Source organism: Blennius ocellaris (assembly GCF_963422515.1).
Source record: "Blennius ocellaris genome assembly, chromosome: 13".
NCBI lineage: Eukaryota > Metazoa > Chordata > Actinopteri > Blenniiformes > Blenniidae > Blennius > Blennius ocellaris.
The window spans coordinates 5,283,154-5,302,693 of NC_137662.1; the positions used below are offsets into that span (position 1 = coordinate 5,283,154).

Consider the following 19,540-nt stretch of genomic DNA (forward strand, 5'->3'; position numbering starts at 1 on the left):
GGTCTGTTGTTGCCAATACGAATTTATTTTGCCATTCCGATGATATGTGTGCGATATCAGCGCAGTACCTTCCGATTTAGAGGTGGTTCGTCACTCATGAGTCTTTATCTATTTTCACATAATTTGCCCACGAGAGAGAGCGCCATTAAAAAAAAGTTTCCCGTTCCTGATAAATGTGTTCTGTAAATGTTGTAAATATACTGTATGACTCAGAATTCATAGCAATGGGATTATAGAAGTGTGTATTTCAGTAGAGTGAGAAAATGAATTTCATAGACAATAAAGGACTGTTGTACACCAAACTGAACAAACTGAATGTATTTCCTAAATAAGCTGTTATGTATGGCCTGAACACTGAGTGCTTTTCTCACATGACCAGAGTTTTATTCTGGACCAAAGTGTAATTTAGAATCACAGTTTTTTTTTTTTTACTTTGGTTTTCTGCTCTTATCTATATGATGTTTCTTTTTGAAGCCCGCCCTAGTTCCCTGTTTTTTTGTTTTTTTGTTTGAGAAGTCAAATTCTCAGTCAGTTTCTTGTATTTCTCAGCAGCCAGCTGCCAAGATCGTCTGCCATCACAAGCATAATCAAGCCGTCATCTCAGGCCAGCATTGAAAAATAGTCCTATTTTTGCAGGCAGAGCCAACTTCTAAGAATACAAGCAGCCAAAATAGCCCATTACAGCTTTGAGAGGAAGGTTGAGGAATGTCTGCATGGCGCTTTGATTCCTCGTCCTCGGAACGAAACCAGTGTGTGTGTGTGTGTGTGTGTGTGTGTGTGCGTGTGTGTGTGTGTGTGTGTGTGTGTGTGTGTGTGTGTGTGTGTGTGTGTGTGTGTGTGTGTGTGTGTGTGTGTGAGAGCTAAACAAACGCACGGGTATTGAACCTCCAGACGTGTGTGAGAGCGAAAGCTGCGGCTGATTGGCTCATGGGGTCAGAGGTGCGGGTTCAACCCCGGGGACGACGTTTCATCCCGGTCCTGTTTCTGCTGCAGGAGCCTGTTGCTCCTAAGGACATGGACTTAATTGGAAATCAATGCGCAGACCTTTATGCTGTTCAGCAAGACGTGACACAGGCCGCACCTTTTAATCAGCTGTGGCCGGCGGTAAACCGGGAACAGCTGTTGTTTGTCTCCCTTCTCTGCAGTCAGATGTGACCGAACGTGCACTTACTGTACATCTCTTGATGATGTTCATAGAAAACCGGCACAGGGAAGATATAAGCATCGAGCATTAAAAGCTAAAATAATTATTTTTTTTCTATGCTGGTTACATTAAAGGTGGAAAATGTGTCTCCTCTTGTCTTTCCAAGCCTCAGTTTTTGGAACGGGTTGTCTTTCCATCTTACGGTTGATGTTGAAGTTGGGTAAGACACTGAAGCCAAAGTTGCTTGTGTGCCTGTGCGAGGCTATAAGTGAATCACATGGATCATGTAAAGCGTGTTGCGATTGCTCAGACATTAAAATGTGCTCTTGAATTTACTGGCTCATTGAGAAGTGGCTCTCATTTCCAGTGGAGCGCCGACGCATATAAGTCACTTTAGCATAATGTCCATTTAAGGTGCAATATTTTAATGTTTTCCAAAGTGCTGCCCGTGACAAGCAGCAACAGTCCATTCACCACTACATGACAGCCTTTATGGCTCTTCAGACCAAGGCAGTCAGACAAGCTGTCAAACACAGAAAGGTTACCTAAAGGCTCATTTATGCTCTCCGTTAGATACACATAGACATACGCATACACACCACCTTCTTCTTAACATGTGAGTTATCATTGATTTTAGCTTTTGTCACTCAAAGAAGAGCAAGTCCACTCTTCTCCTTGGTATTTTATTTCGTCGCAGTGCCCTCCGATGGGCTGAACACCAAACACTCATTCCAGTGCCGTGCTGTCATGTGAGTATAAAAGCCGTGATGTTTACACCGTATGAAGAGCATGTATCTGCTTCAGGGCGAGCGTGGAGCATTAACAAACCTTTCAGAGCTCGTGTCGCTGTTGTGATAATGTAAACACGTCGTGCCTGAATTAAGCCAACAGACCAGCTAAACCAAGTCCTGTAATACCACTCTCTACTGCAAGATGGTGTATTGAGTCAGTGAGAGCAGCGTCTTCAGCCGCGTAAATCTCTTGGCAGTTGAAGTACCAATGGTGGATTCAATACTACAGTCACTACGAGCATCCAAAACTCAAATACTGTACAGTTGTACTTTGTAATATTGTTTTGATATATTTGGAGATTAGAGTCAGGAGGAGAATGCAGTATCACATTATGTACAATGCGTTCTAATATTGTAAAGTATGATGAAAATGGTGAATTTGGTCTTTTCATTAACTTTCACAATAGTGTTGGATGGTGTACATGTTATACACAATTTTATACGACAGTACTGTCATTATAGTTAGTGGTCACAAATTGAAACTATTGGATTGATTGATAGAAAGTCTTGACGTTGTTGTTCGGAGATGGACGCATCTCATTACGTTTGTGTCTGTCTATACGCTCGCTGAGTTCTTGAAGATTTTGTTCCTTCACTTCTGTCTGAGATTTAAACGTTGCAGCAAAGTGCTTGTCAAACCTCTGTTTGCTGTGTTTTACCCTGCTGTTGGACAGTAATCCTTTATTTATTTATTTTTTCATAACTCAGCATTTAATTTTTTGTATTTCCAAGCACAACTGGTGTTAGACCTGCTGTTTACACGACAACGATCAACCGGAAATGTTTTTCAGAAAAACCTTTGCATTCAGATGAGGATGTTTTGATGACGGTAGCTGTACTGTGCGTTTCATAAAACTTGCGTTTTCCCCATTTACGCAGGGACGTGACCAAAATTGGCGTTTTCATTTAGAAATGTGGAACTCAATAGAAATAGCGAGTGGCTAAAGCCCTATTTCACAGTACCAATTATGCTATTTAATTTTGTCCTAAAATGCCATCAGAATCGGGGTGTTTCCTCCTTCACAAGTTTTATCTTTTAACCCCATTTTTTTGGACCACATAACTTCTGCCGTATCTTAACTGTTTGTATTCATTGTAGCGTAAGCGACAAATTAAGCAGCAGGAACTTTTGGTTCTCAGTCTGTGTGTTTACACAGGAGGCATTCAGGTAATCTGTAGTTGTGCTTGTCAAACTGAGGAAAAGAGAAGAAATGCCTAAAGAATTCCACATTGGTAGTTGAGTTTAGAGCAGCGCAGGATCTTGACAAGCCCTGCAAAGTCAAACTCCAAAACCAGAAACTTTTATCCCTCTGTGATTTATTCAAAATGTGATTGAACAAAAGACACACGATTCATCCAGATGAGCGCAGATCGTGGAGACTAGAAACATCACATTGATGGAGAGGTTTGTTAAAACTAAATATTGGCTGCATGCATCCTGTGAAAGTTTTGACAGAGACCATGGTGTAAATGTATTCCCGATTTATCGCTGTAGTCAGTTGCTGCGATTTCCCAAGTCAAACAGAGAAGTGTAATGTGATTTTAAAAGCATTTTGTATGCACACCACACCACAAATGACATATTTGGATGGTAGTCGGAGGATTGATTTTTCCGCTGCCTCTGCAGGCCCCTCACTGTTTGCTTCGGAGGAAGGAAGTGTTTTCCTCCCAACTTTTTCCTGCAACTGTTTTCACAGCCGCTCGAGGGTTTCGAAGGAACCGGATCCTTCTCTCACCTCTGGGAAACTTGATTACAAACAGTCTGATTGTTTTGAGGTTAAAGTGTGAATTTATCATTCCCGTATCGCGAACCAACACAGAAAGGGCATTTCCATATCGTGTTCCTATTCATATTAGTTTCTCGCACTTAATTGAAACATTTGATTGAAAAGTTCAACTTTGTACTAATTCACTTTTTATCTTGACAATATTTTACTCTCATACTTCCAAAAAGTCTGAATTTATCAATAAGGTCCTGGATCTTAACACCACGGGTGCAGAATGGGGAGACTAAACAGAAACAGACAGAAAGGCCAAGTGACTAGACTTAAAACTTATGGAAAACTAGGAAAACATATAGAAGACAGTCTAACTATTGCACTGCGTGTGCAATTTTAACATTTTCCATTCACGTTCTAAAGCCAGTAAATTCAGTGGAAGTATACCTTGGGAAGTCTTGTTCAGTGAGATCACAGTGTCTCTAACGACATCTAATCAGTCTGAATGCAGTTAACATCACAAACAGCAGCTATTGTTTTGTTAAGGTTAATCTCCAAAGGTTTGAGTTGTATGACTTTGGGCATTACTCCAAGTGACAAAAAGCCACCCGTATTTTCCAGTTTGTAGAAAGTTTGAGCACATAAGTGTTTCTGACTCCTGCAATTTTTCCGAAAACTTCATGAAAGTCCAAATCTTTTGATTTATTGTGGAAAGAAAAGATTTTTATTAAAAAAAGAAGGTAAATTAAAAATATTTTGTTTAAAAAAACCTAAACATTTATACTAGCTTGGCATTGCATCATATATATATAAAGGGGATTTAAAAATATTGAACAATATACCTAAAGACACTGGATCCAAAAAACTGTTTAACTGCAATATCTAAGAAACCCAGATGTCTTCAACTTTATTCTTATTTCAGACAACAAGAGATGAAGAAATCAAGAGAATATATATTGAAAACCAGACAGACACCAAAAAAAAAAAAGCCCAAAACTCTGGGTTTCAGGGGATTAAGGATGTCGAGTGTCTCTTCCTCTCGGTCTCACACACACACACACACACACACACACACACACACACACACCCACACACACACACACACACACACACACACACACACACACACACACACACACACACACACACACACACACACACACACACACACACACACACACACACACACACACACACGTAAGCTGCCCATCTGTTCCCTGAGACCAGCAGCTGGTTGGTGTTGAGGAAGGCCGGGTGAACTTCACCAATAACACTGGTGTAGGGTATGCCATCCGCTATATCTGTCCCAAACACACACACACACACACACACACACACACACACACACACACACACACACACACACACACACACACACACACACACACACACACACACACACACACACACACACACACACACACACACGGATGGATGTCCTCTCCTTGCCATAGCAATCATTAACTGGACACTGATGATATTAAAGCCGGACCCACAAGACTAATTTCACTAAGTGCAAAAGGCTGGTGCTTATTTTGTGTGTGTGCGTGTGTGTGTGCGTGTGTGTGTGTGTGTGTGTGTGTGTGTGTGTGTGTGTGTGTGTGTGTGTGTGTGTGTGTGTGTGTGTGTGTGTGTGTGTGTGTGCGTGTGTGTGTGTGTGTGGTGTTATTTGCATATTTGCCACCCTCATGTTGGTTGACAGTGTTTTGGCCTCTTCCACCGTCTGATGCAAGAAGCCAAAACTTGATTGCGACTACAAGCTGTGAGTTTCAGAAAGAAAAAGAGAGAGGGAGGAAAAAAAAAAAAACAGTTGTTCAGAGCGGCGAAGTGTGGTGAGGAAATAGAAAAAGGGGAAATGGACATGTTTGTGTGTTTATGTGTTACAACTTCACAGTTAAAGAGAAAATTCTTAATCAAGTCACAAAGTCACCGCTGCTTCTGAAATCCTCCCAAACAAGATATCAAGTTTTAATGGCTGCAAAAGTCTTTGCTTTAGAAAAACTAAACAAATTATTTATTTATCATCGCCAACGTCTTGAACATCTGTGGGTGAGCTATTGCAGAAAAAACTGTTTTTAATGCAGTTGCAAATGTGATATTGAGCAACATGAAGTGAAGTTGACAACCGTAGAAAGGGAAATGATCACGTTAAAAGAATGGCTTGATATTAATAGGTCATCATTAAATGAAAATGAAACAAACTTTATGATGTTTGGTGGGACTCGGACTAATTGTGACATTCAATTAATCCTAAATGGAGAAAGAATTGAAAGAGTGCATGAGACCAAATTCCTGGGGGTAATCCGAGATGATAGATTCAGTTGGAAGCCACATGTAGAATATATAAAAAATAAATCATCTCAAGCTATTAGTATTATTTAGAAAACAAGCGACTTTCTGAACAAGAAATGTTTGCGCATTTGTATTCCTCACTCATTATGCCGTATATGAGTTATTGTGTCGAGGTGTGGGGGAATACATATAGAACATATATAGATCCTATCATTAAACATTCAACTATTAGAATAATTAATAAAGCTTCCGATTGAGAAAAAACAAATTAATTATTCATAGACTCTTGCACCTTAAAAGGCTGTATATTGTATATTTCAAAACGTTAGAAATACAATTTCGAGTGAAGTATAAAAGTCTTCCCCACGTAGTGTTAAAAAAAAACAAAAAAACGTGCGCGTGAACTTTTCTTTTACCCCTCAATTTTTCAGGTGTGTCTCACCTGCCTGCTTGAGGAGTTCTAATATTGTATGCTTACTGTTTCTTTCCTCTGTTTTCTGACAGATCACCAGAAGCTGGAGCGCGAGGCCAGAATCTGTCGTCTGCTCAAACACCCCAACATCGGTGAGTCTCCTCCGGCAGCTTCCAGCTGAAAGTTCAGCAGGGATTCAATTCAACAGACGTCTGAAAGTCGCTGCAGCAGTTTTGGATTTTGGTCAAAGGATTCGGTAGTCCGCTGAATTCAGATTGTTTTAAAACCCACAGGCTCGGCTGTAGTTACAGAAAGGACATTTGGAAAATCAATATGTTGTTTTTCCTTTTAAATGCTTTCCTTTGAAATGTGATCAAATCCAGTAATGCAGGAAAGTATTGAAGCGATCAGAGACTCTCTGTCTGACCTTCTTTGTGAAACTCCAATTAACATAAACTCTTCTAGAACCTGGAAAATCTGGTCTTCTGGGCTTTGGGTTTATTTTATTTTTTTAAAGTTTTTTTAATTTGTTGTGCAAACTTAAAGTGCATTACGCATTTAGCAAAGAGTCAAACACACAAATGGTAATACCACTTATTCCATAACAAATTAAAATATGGCCATTGACATTTCTTATAAAATCCCTTCAAATTGCAAATGATGTACTGTATATATGTTTTACAAATGTAAAAATGAAATGATGTCTTCAGTCGTAAACTGCAGATGTTTAACCAGTCACAGCACAGCTGCCAAACCACCGAGCAAATAAGTAAACCTATCAAAGAAAAGTATTTTCTGCAACAAGATTTCATTAAAATTGGCTTTATGTAAAGATTGTAGTCATTTTCAGTTTTAATTGTTTGGTTTTAGTGAAAATATAGACATTTTCATCACGTATTAAGTTTTAATTTAACGGTTATTTTGCCACTATTTCATTGGTTTGGCCGGCTCACGTTGGGATTTGGTTGTTTGTGGCCCAACAACTGAAATATGTCTGACACCCTAAGTTACAGTATTATCACATCCTTTCCTGCAGCCAGTTGATTCACTTTAATCTGAAACATTCTTCACATGAGGTAAACAGAATCTTTTTTTTTTAAAAGGCAAACATTGCTGTCAGTTTTCTTTCTTTACATTACAATGTGTTTTCATCTTTTTAAACTGCTGCTTTCTCAATATGAATTGTGCAATAAAATAGCTTTAAATACGCTGCTTCATCCTCTGTTACAGCATTGAACGGTGTTTTTTTTGGGTTTTTTCGTAATGTTTAAGACAACTTAATTCCTTTGGTGGTTTTGTCATTGCTCAAGTGGTGGAATTACACTGCTGCTCCACCACAATGCTGCACAATAGTTGATCTTTTTCAGTGTTTTACTGCTTCTGGTGGTGGATGAGAGCATTTGACTTGAGCTGGAGTGTGGGGTCAAAACCAGAAGAAGAGGCTGATCACTTTGAGGACTTTGAAGGATTTTTGTACGATAAACAAATCTCTCAGTGAGCTGATCCACAGTGGGTCATTCACACGGAGCAAGTGTGTGTTTAAAGTTTGTGTGTTGTTAAAAAGAATGTGTCAACAAAAAGACAAGTACATTTTTGAAACATCTTCCTCTAAGTCAGGTTTCTGCGGCCTCCGGGCCTCCGTCACTGTTTTTCTCTGCAGCTCTCACGAAATGACGTGTGAACAAGAGCGATCATAGATTTCTGACGTCCGTCAAAGGTTGACTTTTCTACTCAGGAGAAAACGTATTAAATGTTTCACGGATCACCTCCAAAATGAAATGGAATCTTCCATCTGTGATACAAAATCTTAACAGAATCAATGCCGCAAATTTTAGCACATAGTACCTAAAGTATTGTTTGTTCTTCCTGGATAGGATTGTTAATCATCCATCCATCAATCCATCGGTCCGAGCATGAAAACTGTCGCAGATTATTATTATAATAGCTACAAATGTCTCAAATTTTCAGGAGTCCAACTTGAATCTCCTATAACTCAGTGTCTATTGTGTTTTACTACCGACTGCATGAGACATCTGGACAAAAGGCCAGTGCACATGAAAGAAATGGCAAAGTAATTTTGACGCCGTTTCTTATCGCGGCGTCTCACACATTTAAATTCAGAGTGAGATAACAACAGAAGAGACGCGTTGTCATTGGTCTCTCCTCGTCCCACCTGATTTCTGCCACTCTGTGGTGCTTTCCTTCTTTTCTCTCTCTCTCTCTCTTGCTCTCTCTCTCTCTCTCTCTCTCTGCTGCTCTTTTCTTCCTGTTCTCAAGAGGAGACCTTGTTATGCTCTTCTTCTTCTTCTTTTTTTTCGACAAAATGTAGCGCGTCTGAAGAGAGAAGAAAGTCGGTATAATAGCAGATCTCAAGGCTTTATTCAGTCACTCGAGTGCCCTCACACACCATGACACCAGCAGGATTTTAATCAGTCGGCTCTACATCAGAGCCGTGGTGGTCACATTTTGAACAGGGTAGAAAAAGCTCTCAGTCCTCTGGGTTCTGTGTGTGTGTGTGTGTGCGTGTGTGTGTGTGTGTGTGTGTGTGTGTGTGTGTGTGTGTGTGTGTGTGTGTGTGTGTGTGTGTGTGTGTGTGTGTGTGTGTGTGTGTGTGTGTGTGTGTGTGTGGACAGAAAGCCAAAACGGTCGTCACCAGGATCACATTAATTAGAACTGATTAAAATATGGTAACTGTTCTGTCAGCGTTTGTGTCCAGACACTTACTTCCTGCTGCCAACAGGCCAGGTGGCTCCCTGGCTCTGGAAACGCGCTGTTGGATAGAAACTGTGGGAATCCTCAGAGGAGCTTCCATCACCCGACGTCGTGTGTGTTTGTTGTCATAACGAGTGAACAATGAGCATTTTGTGTTGTGCTATAACTGCTTCGTTCCTGCCATCCAGTGATGAAGGTGAATATCATCAGGAACGTATTGATAACAAACATTTAAAGCTCATTCAAAGGCAGAAACAACCTAAATTGTCTTAAATCACTCTTCTTTTTTTTAGATGGAAACACTGTTTTATTATGGTGTGTGATTAATCTGTTTCTGCTCACAGAAATAGATTCTGCTTCTGGTAGGAAATCACGTGCAAACAGGAGATTAAAAAAAAAGGGTTACTACTTGCATTTGTCTTTGAAAGATTGAATGGAAACTTACAAAAAATTAGAAGAACAAAGCTTGGAAATAAAAAATAAAAATACATAACCTGGTGGGTCCATTGGAGAAAATGCCAATCAGTACAACAAACTGCTGCCAAATCTGCGGAAGACTCTACAACGTGCTATAACCTCCACTGAGGGAAAAGTATGTCAGAGGTAAATTGAGTAACCAGATGATTTTTAATTGAAGAATCTCATTCTGTCTCCTTCTTCTTTTCTTTTCGTTTCCTCCCACCAGTACGTCTCCATGACAGTATCTCAGAGGAAGGTTTCCATTACCTTGTGTTTGACCTGTAAGTCTCTCACTCACACACACACACACACACACACACACACACACACACACACACACACACACACACACACACACACACACACACACACACACACACACACACACACACACACACACACACACACACACACACACACAGTTCATGAGTTCAGAGCCGAGCCTCAAGATCAACAGTTCACATGAGCAACAAGTTAAGCGTCACTTTCCTTTTTTTCTTTTTTACTGCAACACTATTTTGAGATCGGCAGGGTTCATGCTTCATACTAGAAACTGCTTCAATCCACTTTTTTTTTTTAGTGCTTTGTTTCTGCTACATATGTTATATTTCTTCATTGCCTTTAGTTTTATAGCTCGCACCACTTTTTAATTGACAATACGAGCCATAGAGGCTCGTATTGTGAGTCAAACGGTCTCCTAAAACACAAGTTAGAGCATGTAAACGTGAACACAACGTGTGTCATTGCAATGAAAAACCACTAAAGCCAAGGCAGCCAATAAAATCTGTTGATGGTGTCAAAAAGCACATCCATAAAAGCAGTGTGTTGTGTGCAGAGTCACTGGAGGAGAGCTGTTTGAGGACATCGTTGCAAGAGAGTACTACAGCGAAGCAGATGCCAGGTACAGTATGTCAACACTTTCTTTTTCCCCCCCCCCAAGTTCTTATATGCAACTATAGTGAAAATTCAAGCTGCACAAGCAGAAAAGTTGGATTATAAAAGCACAGAATGTTTTTTTTTGCCATTTCATTCGATGCTCTTAGTGCTTCCGTAACGGTGCTCACAGCTTCTGGCAGAGCTGAGACTCACTTTATTTCCAGCCAAGAGACGGAGGGCTTTTAAATTTAATTTCATTAATAAATAATAACCACGTAGTCCTTAGTGTCAAAACTTTATTTTGAGTTTGTTGTAAAAAGTTGCTCTTTTGGGGGTTCTTTTTTGTACCGGCAAGGCTACACTCAAATCCACGTTAGATGATTTTCACTTCATCTTGTTGCCATAATTTAACAAAAGAAGCCTGAACCATCAGAACAATCTGATTTTGTCCTTATGTTGTTATTATTATAAACTCCAAAGTGCTCAGTTTAACCAAACCCTTTAAACATTGAACATTTATCAAATTTGCACAGTTTCAGTCTCTCTATTCGGTACCATGAAATAAGGTGTGCTTTCGGGGATAAATCATCTTGCAGTTTCACAGTTTTACGAATGCATTTAGCTGACAACATCTAATATTACATATTGCACTTTCTACCTGAATATGATTGCTGACATTATATAAAGGATTGTTTACACAACAACATTGCAGTGCTGCAGCTAAGTGAGGGACGGGGAACATAATTAAAGTTGATGAAAGTAAATGGGCCAGGTTTTGTAGCTGACGTAAGTTTTTCTGATTACAAAGAAAACAAACCCTGAGCAGAGTTGATGAGTTCGTCCCTGTTCAAAAGATAGAATTGGAGTGTCGTTTGCATAACGGTGTTGCTGGGTGTTGTATTTCCGGGACAAGTGGCTCCGGGGAACACTGCACCAGAAGGGAAACGAGTGGGGAAAAGTTTTGAACCGAGTGGCCTGAGTACTTCCAGAGAGCCTGGATTTGTACCAGTCGATTAGTATCTGATAAAGTAACTGATGGTAGCGAGTGGAGGAGGACGGTATCAGAGGTGACACTCAGTTGAAGAGGATGAGGACGCTTAATAGAGCAGAATCATCTGCCATCAGAGAGGTCGTTGGTGATTTTAAGCACTTCCTGTGCTTTGAAATGGCCCAAAGCCAGACTGGAAGTGTTCATCCAGTGGAGAGGTGAATGAATTGTATTTAAAATTCATTAGATTCTTGACATCACCTCCATGGTCAAAGTTCCTCTGGCCCTCTGTCTTGTTTCAATCCTGTAGACGTCATCAAGCTTTTCTTCTCGTGTCAGGCACCTAAATATGGGATTATTTGTCTTAAGAGGCTATTTTCAGCAGTAAAAGAAAGAAAAGATGAAGACAAAGCGAGAGAGAAATAAGGGGTAAGCTGAGATAGGCTTTATATTTGCTGCAAAAAACCTGGAGATAGAAGATAAAATGAGCTTAGCCACACACAAGAATAGGTATGAGTGTGTGAGAGAGCGTACGAGCGAGTTGGAAAGCGGTCGAGGAGATAAGCTGAATAAAAATTCAGTCCTGTTTTATCCTAATTTGGACAGAGTAGCACGCTCCTTCTTCTGATTGTGTCTCTCCGAGAGAGTGCAGCCCTCTGAAAGTCTGTCTCTGAGCGTTTGTCCTGCTGCTGACCCCGACTTCACCTTTACTGATGCCAAGCTGCATCTATTTTAAAGGACAGAATGCCAACTTTAACTGCGCATCAGACCAGCAAAAGTGCACATAGGCGAACTTAGGACATTCTTATGTAAGACAGCCCCCCCCACCCCCGCCACTCTGCCTCCTTCCTCACATTCATTCACTTAAATATGCACAACCTTCGTCTTTTACTTGAATCACTTATCCATCTGCCCATGTACACTTTCGGCAGTGCAGCACAAATCACCCCTGCCCGCGCAGGCCTCGTGTGGCCATCATATTTCCATCAGTTGTTTTCATTAGTGTGTCAAATTGCCGTCGTTTTACAAATCGCAGCTTGCATTTTTCACACTCGGTGAAACGGACCGCAATTGCATCGACGTGCCGTTGTTCAGCCAGTCGGAAGTCGAGGAGGAGTGAAAATCCGCAGATAAGGAAGGGGGGTGATGTGACACTCGTGGAGAAATGTGCACGCTTGTAGTTGTCTTGGAAGGCATTAATAGTGTTTCGTTGAGATAGGGTTGCATAACAAAACTCCACAGTTCAACACCGGCTCTCACCTCACGCTGTGAAGTGGCTCTAAATCGTAAATTGTAGTCAGACTCGACTCCAATATGAGAAATTTGTTGCACTATGTCACATGCACACACACACACACACACACACACACACACACACACACACACACACACACACACACACACACACACACACACACACACACACACACACACACACACACACACACACACACACACACACACACACACACACACACCTGATTGGAATGCAGGATTTATTCTGAATAGTAACTGTCTTGCATGAGTCTGCCATCAGTGATCTGATATTTAAATCCAGTGAATGTGAAGCAGACCAGCTGAACTGATTCATTCATATCATTTCTGTGCAACATCATATTTTGGGAAAATCAACCTAAAATTCAAGCCATATTCAAGGTCCTTCACTTCCTTGTGAATGTCTGCATTTAATATATTTGACCTCAAAACATTGTGAAAACATGCATAATGCAACAGCTATAGGAGAAGATTTTCACTGTATTTCGCACCGTAATGTATCACCAAGTTTGGCTTTAAGTTGAGATTGTGGTCATTTTCGGTAGTGATTGTTTGGATTCGTGAAAATATATATTCATCACATATTCTGGTTGAGAAAAAAAAAATCTGTATCACGTATGGCATTGCAACTATCGTTTTAAAACTACTAATCGATCTTAATCATGAAGTAAACTCAGTATTTTAGAGTAGTTTCAACTGTCACCTGTTCAAATGTACTTAAAACAACTTTCACTCTACCAACTCCTGTGAAATCGATCATTTTCTGATTTGTGTAGATTGACTTAACCTGACTTAACCTAGCATATTGTTTGGACTTTATAATTGTCATCATGTCATTGGAGTGACAATATTTTATTCATGACAGAAGCTGGTAAAATGAGGGAAAAAACCACGGCTTTAAACAAGCACATATCACACTTTTCACCCAGTCTTTTCAATATCGGACTAACATATATGAGCAAACAGAATATTGTACGCGTACTATTTGGCTTTCAATTACATATGAACTTCATCAGCTTCATAAAACTGTGGGCAGTTCTATTATTGTTGTATTATAAGTTGGGAGCTAACATTGGCTTATGAAATAAGCGCAGGAGTCTAAACAGGTGAGAGTTTGTCGCACACGGCAGTCATGAGACACCGAAGGAAGATGGCGGCGCTGACGTCAACCAGATTGCATTTTTTGTTTCAAACTAATAAGAGAAATCCAGATCAAGCTATAAGCTAGTGACATTTCTTGTTGGGACCATTGTTTGATTCATATTTGAGAATCCTCTCTTGAAGTCTGCGTTTCTTCCCCCACAGTCTGGATTCTTGTCATCTGGCGGTTGTGCAGTGACGGATGTGTCTGCTTTGTGTTTCCCATCCTTCTCTGTCCTCTGCAGCCACTGCATCAATCAGATCCTGGAGAGCGTCAGTCACATCCACCAGCATGATATTGTGCACAGGGACCTCAAGGTGAGTCTCGCTTTCGGGAGGAGGAGCCTCAGTTGTGCGGGAGAGTCCTTTGTGTGCCGAACGAGGATGAGAGGCTCGTGTGGAAATTCACAACAGGTGCGACTGCACGCCGCCACCGACGTCATGCGGTGACGCGACGGACGACTTAAGAGATGAGCGTCACCGCGCTCCTTCTCTCCTTACTCCTGCCTTCCTCCTGTATTCCCGCACCCCTCCTATTTCTTTCATCTGTCCCCCTCATTCATCTCCACCACCCCCCGCCCCCCATCTCCTCTCCTCTCCTCCCTCCATCATGCACCGCCGGGGAGTGACGAAAGCAGACCGGCTGCTATTAATAGCGGGTCGGTGGGTGAGATGACGGCCGTCGACGATTTCCCTTGCAGCAAGCTTTGTTTGCCCTGTACAGAAACGTCCAGCCCTCCTCAGCTGTGTGCTTTCGATATCCCTTCATTCTATTAATAATACTTAAACACCAGAACACCTGCGCCCGGTTTTAAATATCACAACTTTGACTAGTTTACTTCACAATCAGCTGTTTTATTTCAAGTGCCTGCAGAAATAAGGCATTACTCTGAGAGAAACAAGACGATCGTTATATGAGGTAGTGAAAGCCATAAGTGGACTTTAATTGCTTTTGACTGATTTTTGAGGGCATGTACAGTATATGGACTTTGAAATGATAGGGACAGTACAGCATTAGTTGTTAATGCACAGTCCTCTTGTATATATCCAAACAGTGTCAATGCTGCACAGTCCAGTCATACGTTACATGAAACTTGCTTGTACTCATGATGGGTTAAATCAGGGGTGTCAAGCATCAAGCTGTTAGAGGCTCCAATCTGGAGCCAAACCACCAAGAAAGTAGTAATTAAAGTTATTTTTCCCAACATTTAATACGGGTAGCTTTTTAATCCAATTGTGACCTTCGTCAACGAAGTTGGCCGAGAATATTATGAGTTCATCTGCGTGTATTTATTTATTCATTTGTATGTATTTTAAGTTTTCACAAAAACTCCTCACTCAAATTGCATGACATTTTCAGGGATGAAATGTCAACAGCCAATGACCAATTGTTTCGATTTTGGGATGTTAACTGTTTTAGAATAAATCCCTAAAAGCTTTGAAAAAAATGTCCCATACAAAGCGGCTGAGCGGCACCTCATGGAGGAGCTCAAGAGAGATCAGCATCTGTTGCCATGGAGACGCTCCCTGCTCAGTGTTTCACACAGCGATGTAGCTACCTGACCTTCCTAGTTAGCATCGATATGCGCTAAGCGACTATCGTGCTCGTGATGCTAACTCTGCTATGCAAACAAATGTGGCGTTGGCAATGTTTTGGCGAAGGTCTGGCGAAGTGCCCATTCTAGTTTTAAATTAATATACCAAAAGTCCAAATTTCATAATTTTTGGCAGATCAAATTTTTTAATTCAACTCTTAACCTGTCTCAGATAAGCATCAAAAATATTTGTTTTAGTATTTTTCTTGTCCTTTAAGTCTGTATTAATATAATATGCATACATATGCAGCATCTTATGTGTCTGCTCTGCATCAGGAGCTGCTCTGGGTTCAGATATGACATGCAATGGAGACTGGCTACCGTCAATTTTGAAGCCTGTTTTCATGAAATATATTCAAATGAATTACCACTTGGACATTTTGTGGGGCCTTTCAGTTAATTTTGTGAATTTATTCGCTCTTGTGTTTGGTCTCAGCTTCCTCCTGGGAGGTTTCCATCTTTCCAGCTGTTAATTTCTCTTGGTTGTGCTATTTGTTGTTGCAGAAGGTTCAGTCTTCAGGGGAAAATGATGACCGGTCAGCTTAAGAGTGCACCGAACACTCGAAAACAGCCAACTTAAATAACAAGTGACCTCTTTTGAAATGTCACTTTGTGTTATTGTCTTTTAACATTGTTATGAAAATGTGAATCACTGCTGCTGTAAAGAGCTACTTGAAAACACAGTGTTGAATTTCAGGGTTCACCACTGTGATTCTGTGAAACGGCATAATAGACAGATGATGGCAAATGTGCCAGTCCTCACTGAACTCAAGCAGATGGTTACACAACTGTGAATAACAATTATAAAATTGTAAATTATATAAGTTTAGCAAACCTTTAACTTTGTTATTATTGAAATGATATCACTTGGATATATTTGTGCCCATTTTACCAAGAAAACTTCATCTCCTACAGTATTGTTTTTCACCTTTGTTAGCACGGAGTTGTATTTCTCTGGTATTACTATGATGCTTAATATCGTACAGCATCTACGAGTTATGGTGAGGAAAAGAATACATCCCAAAATCCTTGCAGTGACAACAGGAAGACTAAAACTCATCATACTTTTTGAGGCCTCAATCAAACCTTTTCTTTGGAATCAGATTTTTTTTTTTTTAAAGCTCATAATCTTAATTTGCAGGAAAGTTTGGTCAATGGTGCACCTCCATAGTGTTTAATTAATGGGAAATATCATTTTCTCACTTAATGGTTTTGTGTCTGTTGAGTTTATGCCATGTTTTGTTGAGGCATTAACTTTGCAAAATATTGTTGGCCTCTGCAATAAAGCGGGCAGAATTTTCACTAAACCTCCTCCCAAAAACCTACAAATGCCACAAACACAGCGCTGAGGAAAAGGTGTGACCTCACAAGCACGCGCGTCCTATTCGAGCCTCGCCGTCGCCTTGGGAGGGCCGGTCACCGAAGGGAAAACTCGAATCGGAGAGAAAGATTCGAGTGCTGGTGGCTGGTGGCAGGCTGGGTTGCCATGGTAACTATAGGGTGAGGTCACCCGACTGCTGCAGCTCCAGCATAGGGAGTCATTATACCTCCTCCCGCCGATCCGTCTCTATCTGTCTGTCTCTCTGCTCTCGTGTTGCTTTCAAGTCGAGCTCCTTAACTCCTCCCCGCCGATTGTTTTAGCTCCGACGGCTGGAAGGAGGATAACCAGAGACTGACACATGACAGGAAATAGATGACAGAGGTCGTTCATGTGCCCGACATTCATCTGTCGTTCAAGGACAGCCGGACCCCGCAAAGACTGTTGCCCTCAAGACCAGATTGCAAGTCAATTCCACGTCCTTCTCTCCAGCTACAAGGCCGATGCAGTAAACACATCAGACGACAAACCCCCATTTAGAAAGTGGCGAAGAACAGTAGAAGCTAAAAGATACTCAGCCGACAGACAGTCAGAGTAAAACTTTGTGATAGGGTTTGCTTTGTGCAAAAAAGAAATTGTAAAGACTTGACATGTCACAGATGAAATTCAAGGCTGTTGTTTCCGTGCTAAACATTTTTGGTTCCATTTACATGGCACTGTTTTCGTGTGAAAATGGAAAACCTTCGTTGTGTGCCTGCGTACACGATAGCGGTGCTCAGAGGCCCTTACAACCAATCCAACTTTTTGAAAAAGGCTCACATGGTGGAACTTTTCCAAAACGAACTTTTCGGAAATGCTGCTACTGTCGTTTCCGTGTGAACGTACATCATCTTTAAAACATTGCCTTATAAACGAGAAATGGAAACGCAAAAAAACTTGAAACACCATCGCCTAAATGGGGCCTTAGTGAGCATAGATATTTTCCACCGTCAAGGTTGGTCCTTGTGTTGTTTTTACACAACACACACAGTGAAGATGTAGTTATGTAAACACACTAAGTCTATTTGTTGATTTTAAAACTGCTGATTTCTGAAACTAGCTTTAAAGTCAAGTCTAAAGAAAAAGATGTGAAACTTTAACTACTTTAACAAGCCAAAACATGTATTTTGTTTTACTTTTTCCAAATTGATTTAAAACATTTTTTTAAGTAAACCAAAATGCTTTAAATGTGGACAACGACACAGGGAAATATCAAAAATATATTAGAATTAAATATGAAACTATGATGCACATGTGGATTAGGCCTTTCGAACATGGAAGTAAGTGCAAGAGTACAAACATATTCATGGTTTTACCTCCAGCGGTTTTAAATCACCAGTGAAGAAGGTGGCCAGTGTGATCTGGGTTCTTGCGTGTTGTCTGTGGTTATTTGTGTGTCGATGCAAAGCAGAGCCGTGGGTTGTTCACATGCAGCCCAGTTCCAGTGTCTTCTGCACACAAATATGAATATATGAAGATATTTCGAGAGAAAGAGCTTGTGTCGAATAACATCTTGTTTCCAAGAGGCGGCGAAAACAGAGTTGACGTCTTCTTATCTTTGCCAAGTCCTGACATTTCGCATGAATGTGTGATCTGAAGGACAGAGTCCAAACGCTGCGTTAAATCCCGTGACGGCTGACTGAGATGGTCTTTTCTTCGGGCAAAGCCTCTGGTGCTGGATTGACCACATCATGCCTCATTACTACTGTAGATGTCACGGTTGTCCCGCTGCTCGTCCACTCATGCAGACAGAAAGGACGTTTGTTGAAGGGTGAATGCCCGTTTCATCATGTCCTCGATTAAATGTAGTTTACTATACTGTCCTAGCACTCTGCTGTGCTGGCTGTCATTGTAAAAGGTCATTTATGGTTGGATTTTATTGTCCTTTTCACATTGTGAAGTATTTAGTGTTTGTTGGGACATACAGGCAAATAGATATCGCACATTTTCTCTTGTTTCTTAATCTGAAATCTTGTAATTCTGTAAATACCTGTTTAGAATAACCAAATAGGATAAATTGGAAAAAAGAAAAGTTTTATTCGGATTTTTCTCTCAAAATGAAAAAAAAAAAAGAAATGAAAAACTGGAAAAAGCGGCTGCTGAAGCTCTGTGTTGCCCCCGATGAATGCCCAGCCCATACTTTGACAACCACATTAAACATGAACAAAAATGAACCACTAAAGCCTGACAGTTGGTCAATTTGTGTTAATGCCTTGAAGACTGAATGTGATCTTTGTTTATGGTCTAATTTAACCTTTTCTTAAATATATTTGTGTGAATCACAAAGGATTTAAATGCATTTAGTTTATGTCGATCATCTGAAACATGCTACTCTTGTTTAAATAAATTCATTTCTAGTTTATATGTGCTAATCTAGAAAAAAAAAATTTCTTTCAAAAATGTTAAGAATTTCTTGAAATGCCTTGCCTTTTTTGTTGGTATTTTCAGGGAGTGTTTAACCAGGAATTTAGAAAATAGTAATATTTGATGATTACATTCTTGATGAATCGGGGCTCTCTGTGTGTTTTGCAGCCAGAGAATCTCCTCCTGGCCAGTAAGATGAAGGGAGCAGCGGTCAAGCTGGCAGATTTTGGTCTGGCCATTGAGGTGCAGGGAGACCAACAGGCGTGGTTTGGTAAGAAATACCAGCATCCGCTCAGCACCCCCCCCCCCCCCCCCCCCCCCATCTCCTCTACTGCTCACTGAGGGACTTTGTTTCAGTGCATTATGGTAGTTAGACAAATAATAACTAAGATAAATGTTTAAGATAACATGTTAAAC

The 19,540-nt window shown here is 40.6% G+C and overlaps 1 protein-coding gene across 6 annotated transcripts in view; it reads left to right on the top strand.

Annotated features, from left to right (window-relative positions):
* Nucleotides 1-19,540, top strand: part of camk2g2 (calcium/calmodulin-dependent protein kinase (CaM kinase) II gamma 2) — a 67,726-nt gene that overhangs the window by 28,268 nt on the left and 19,918 nt on the right. For all 6 annotated transcript variants that reach the window (XM_080507280.1, XM_080507281.1, XM_080507282.1 and 3 more), the window contains exons 3-7: nucleotides 6,450-6,509; nucleotides 9,755-9,809; nucleotides 10,364-10,429; nucleotides 14,053-14,125; nucleotides 19,292-19,394. In XM_080507280.1, coding sequence (XP_080363406.1) covers nucleotides 6,450-6,509; nucleotides 9,755-9,809; nucleotides 10,364-10,429; nucleotides 14,053-14,125; nucleotides 19,292-19,394 — 357 coding nt within the window. The remainder of the gene's footprint in view (nucleotides 1-6,449; nucleotides 6,510-9,754; nucleotides 9,810-10,363; nucleotides 10,430-14,052; nucleotides 14,126-19,291; nucleotides 19,395-19,540) is intronic.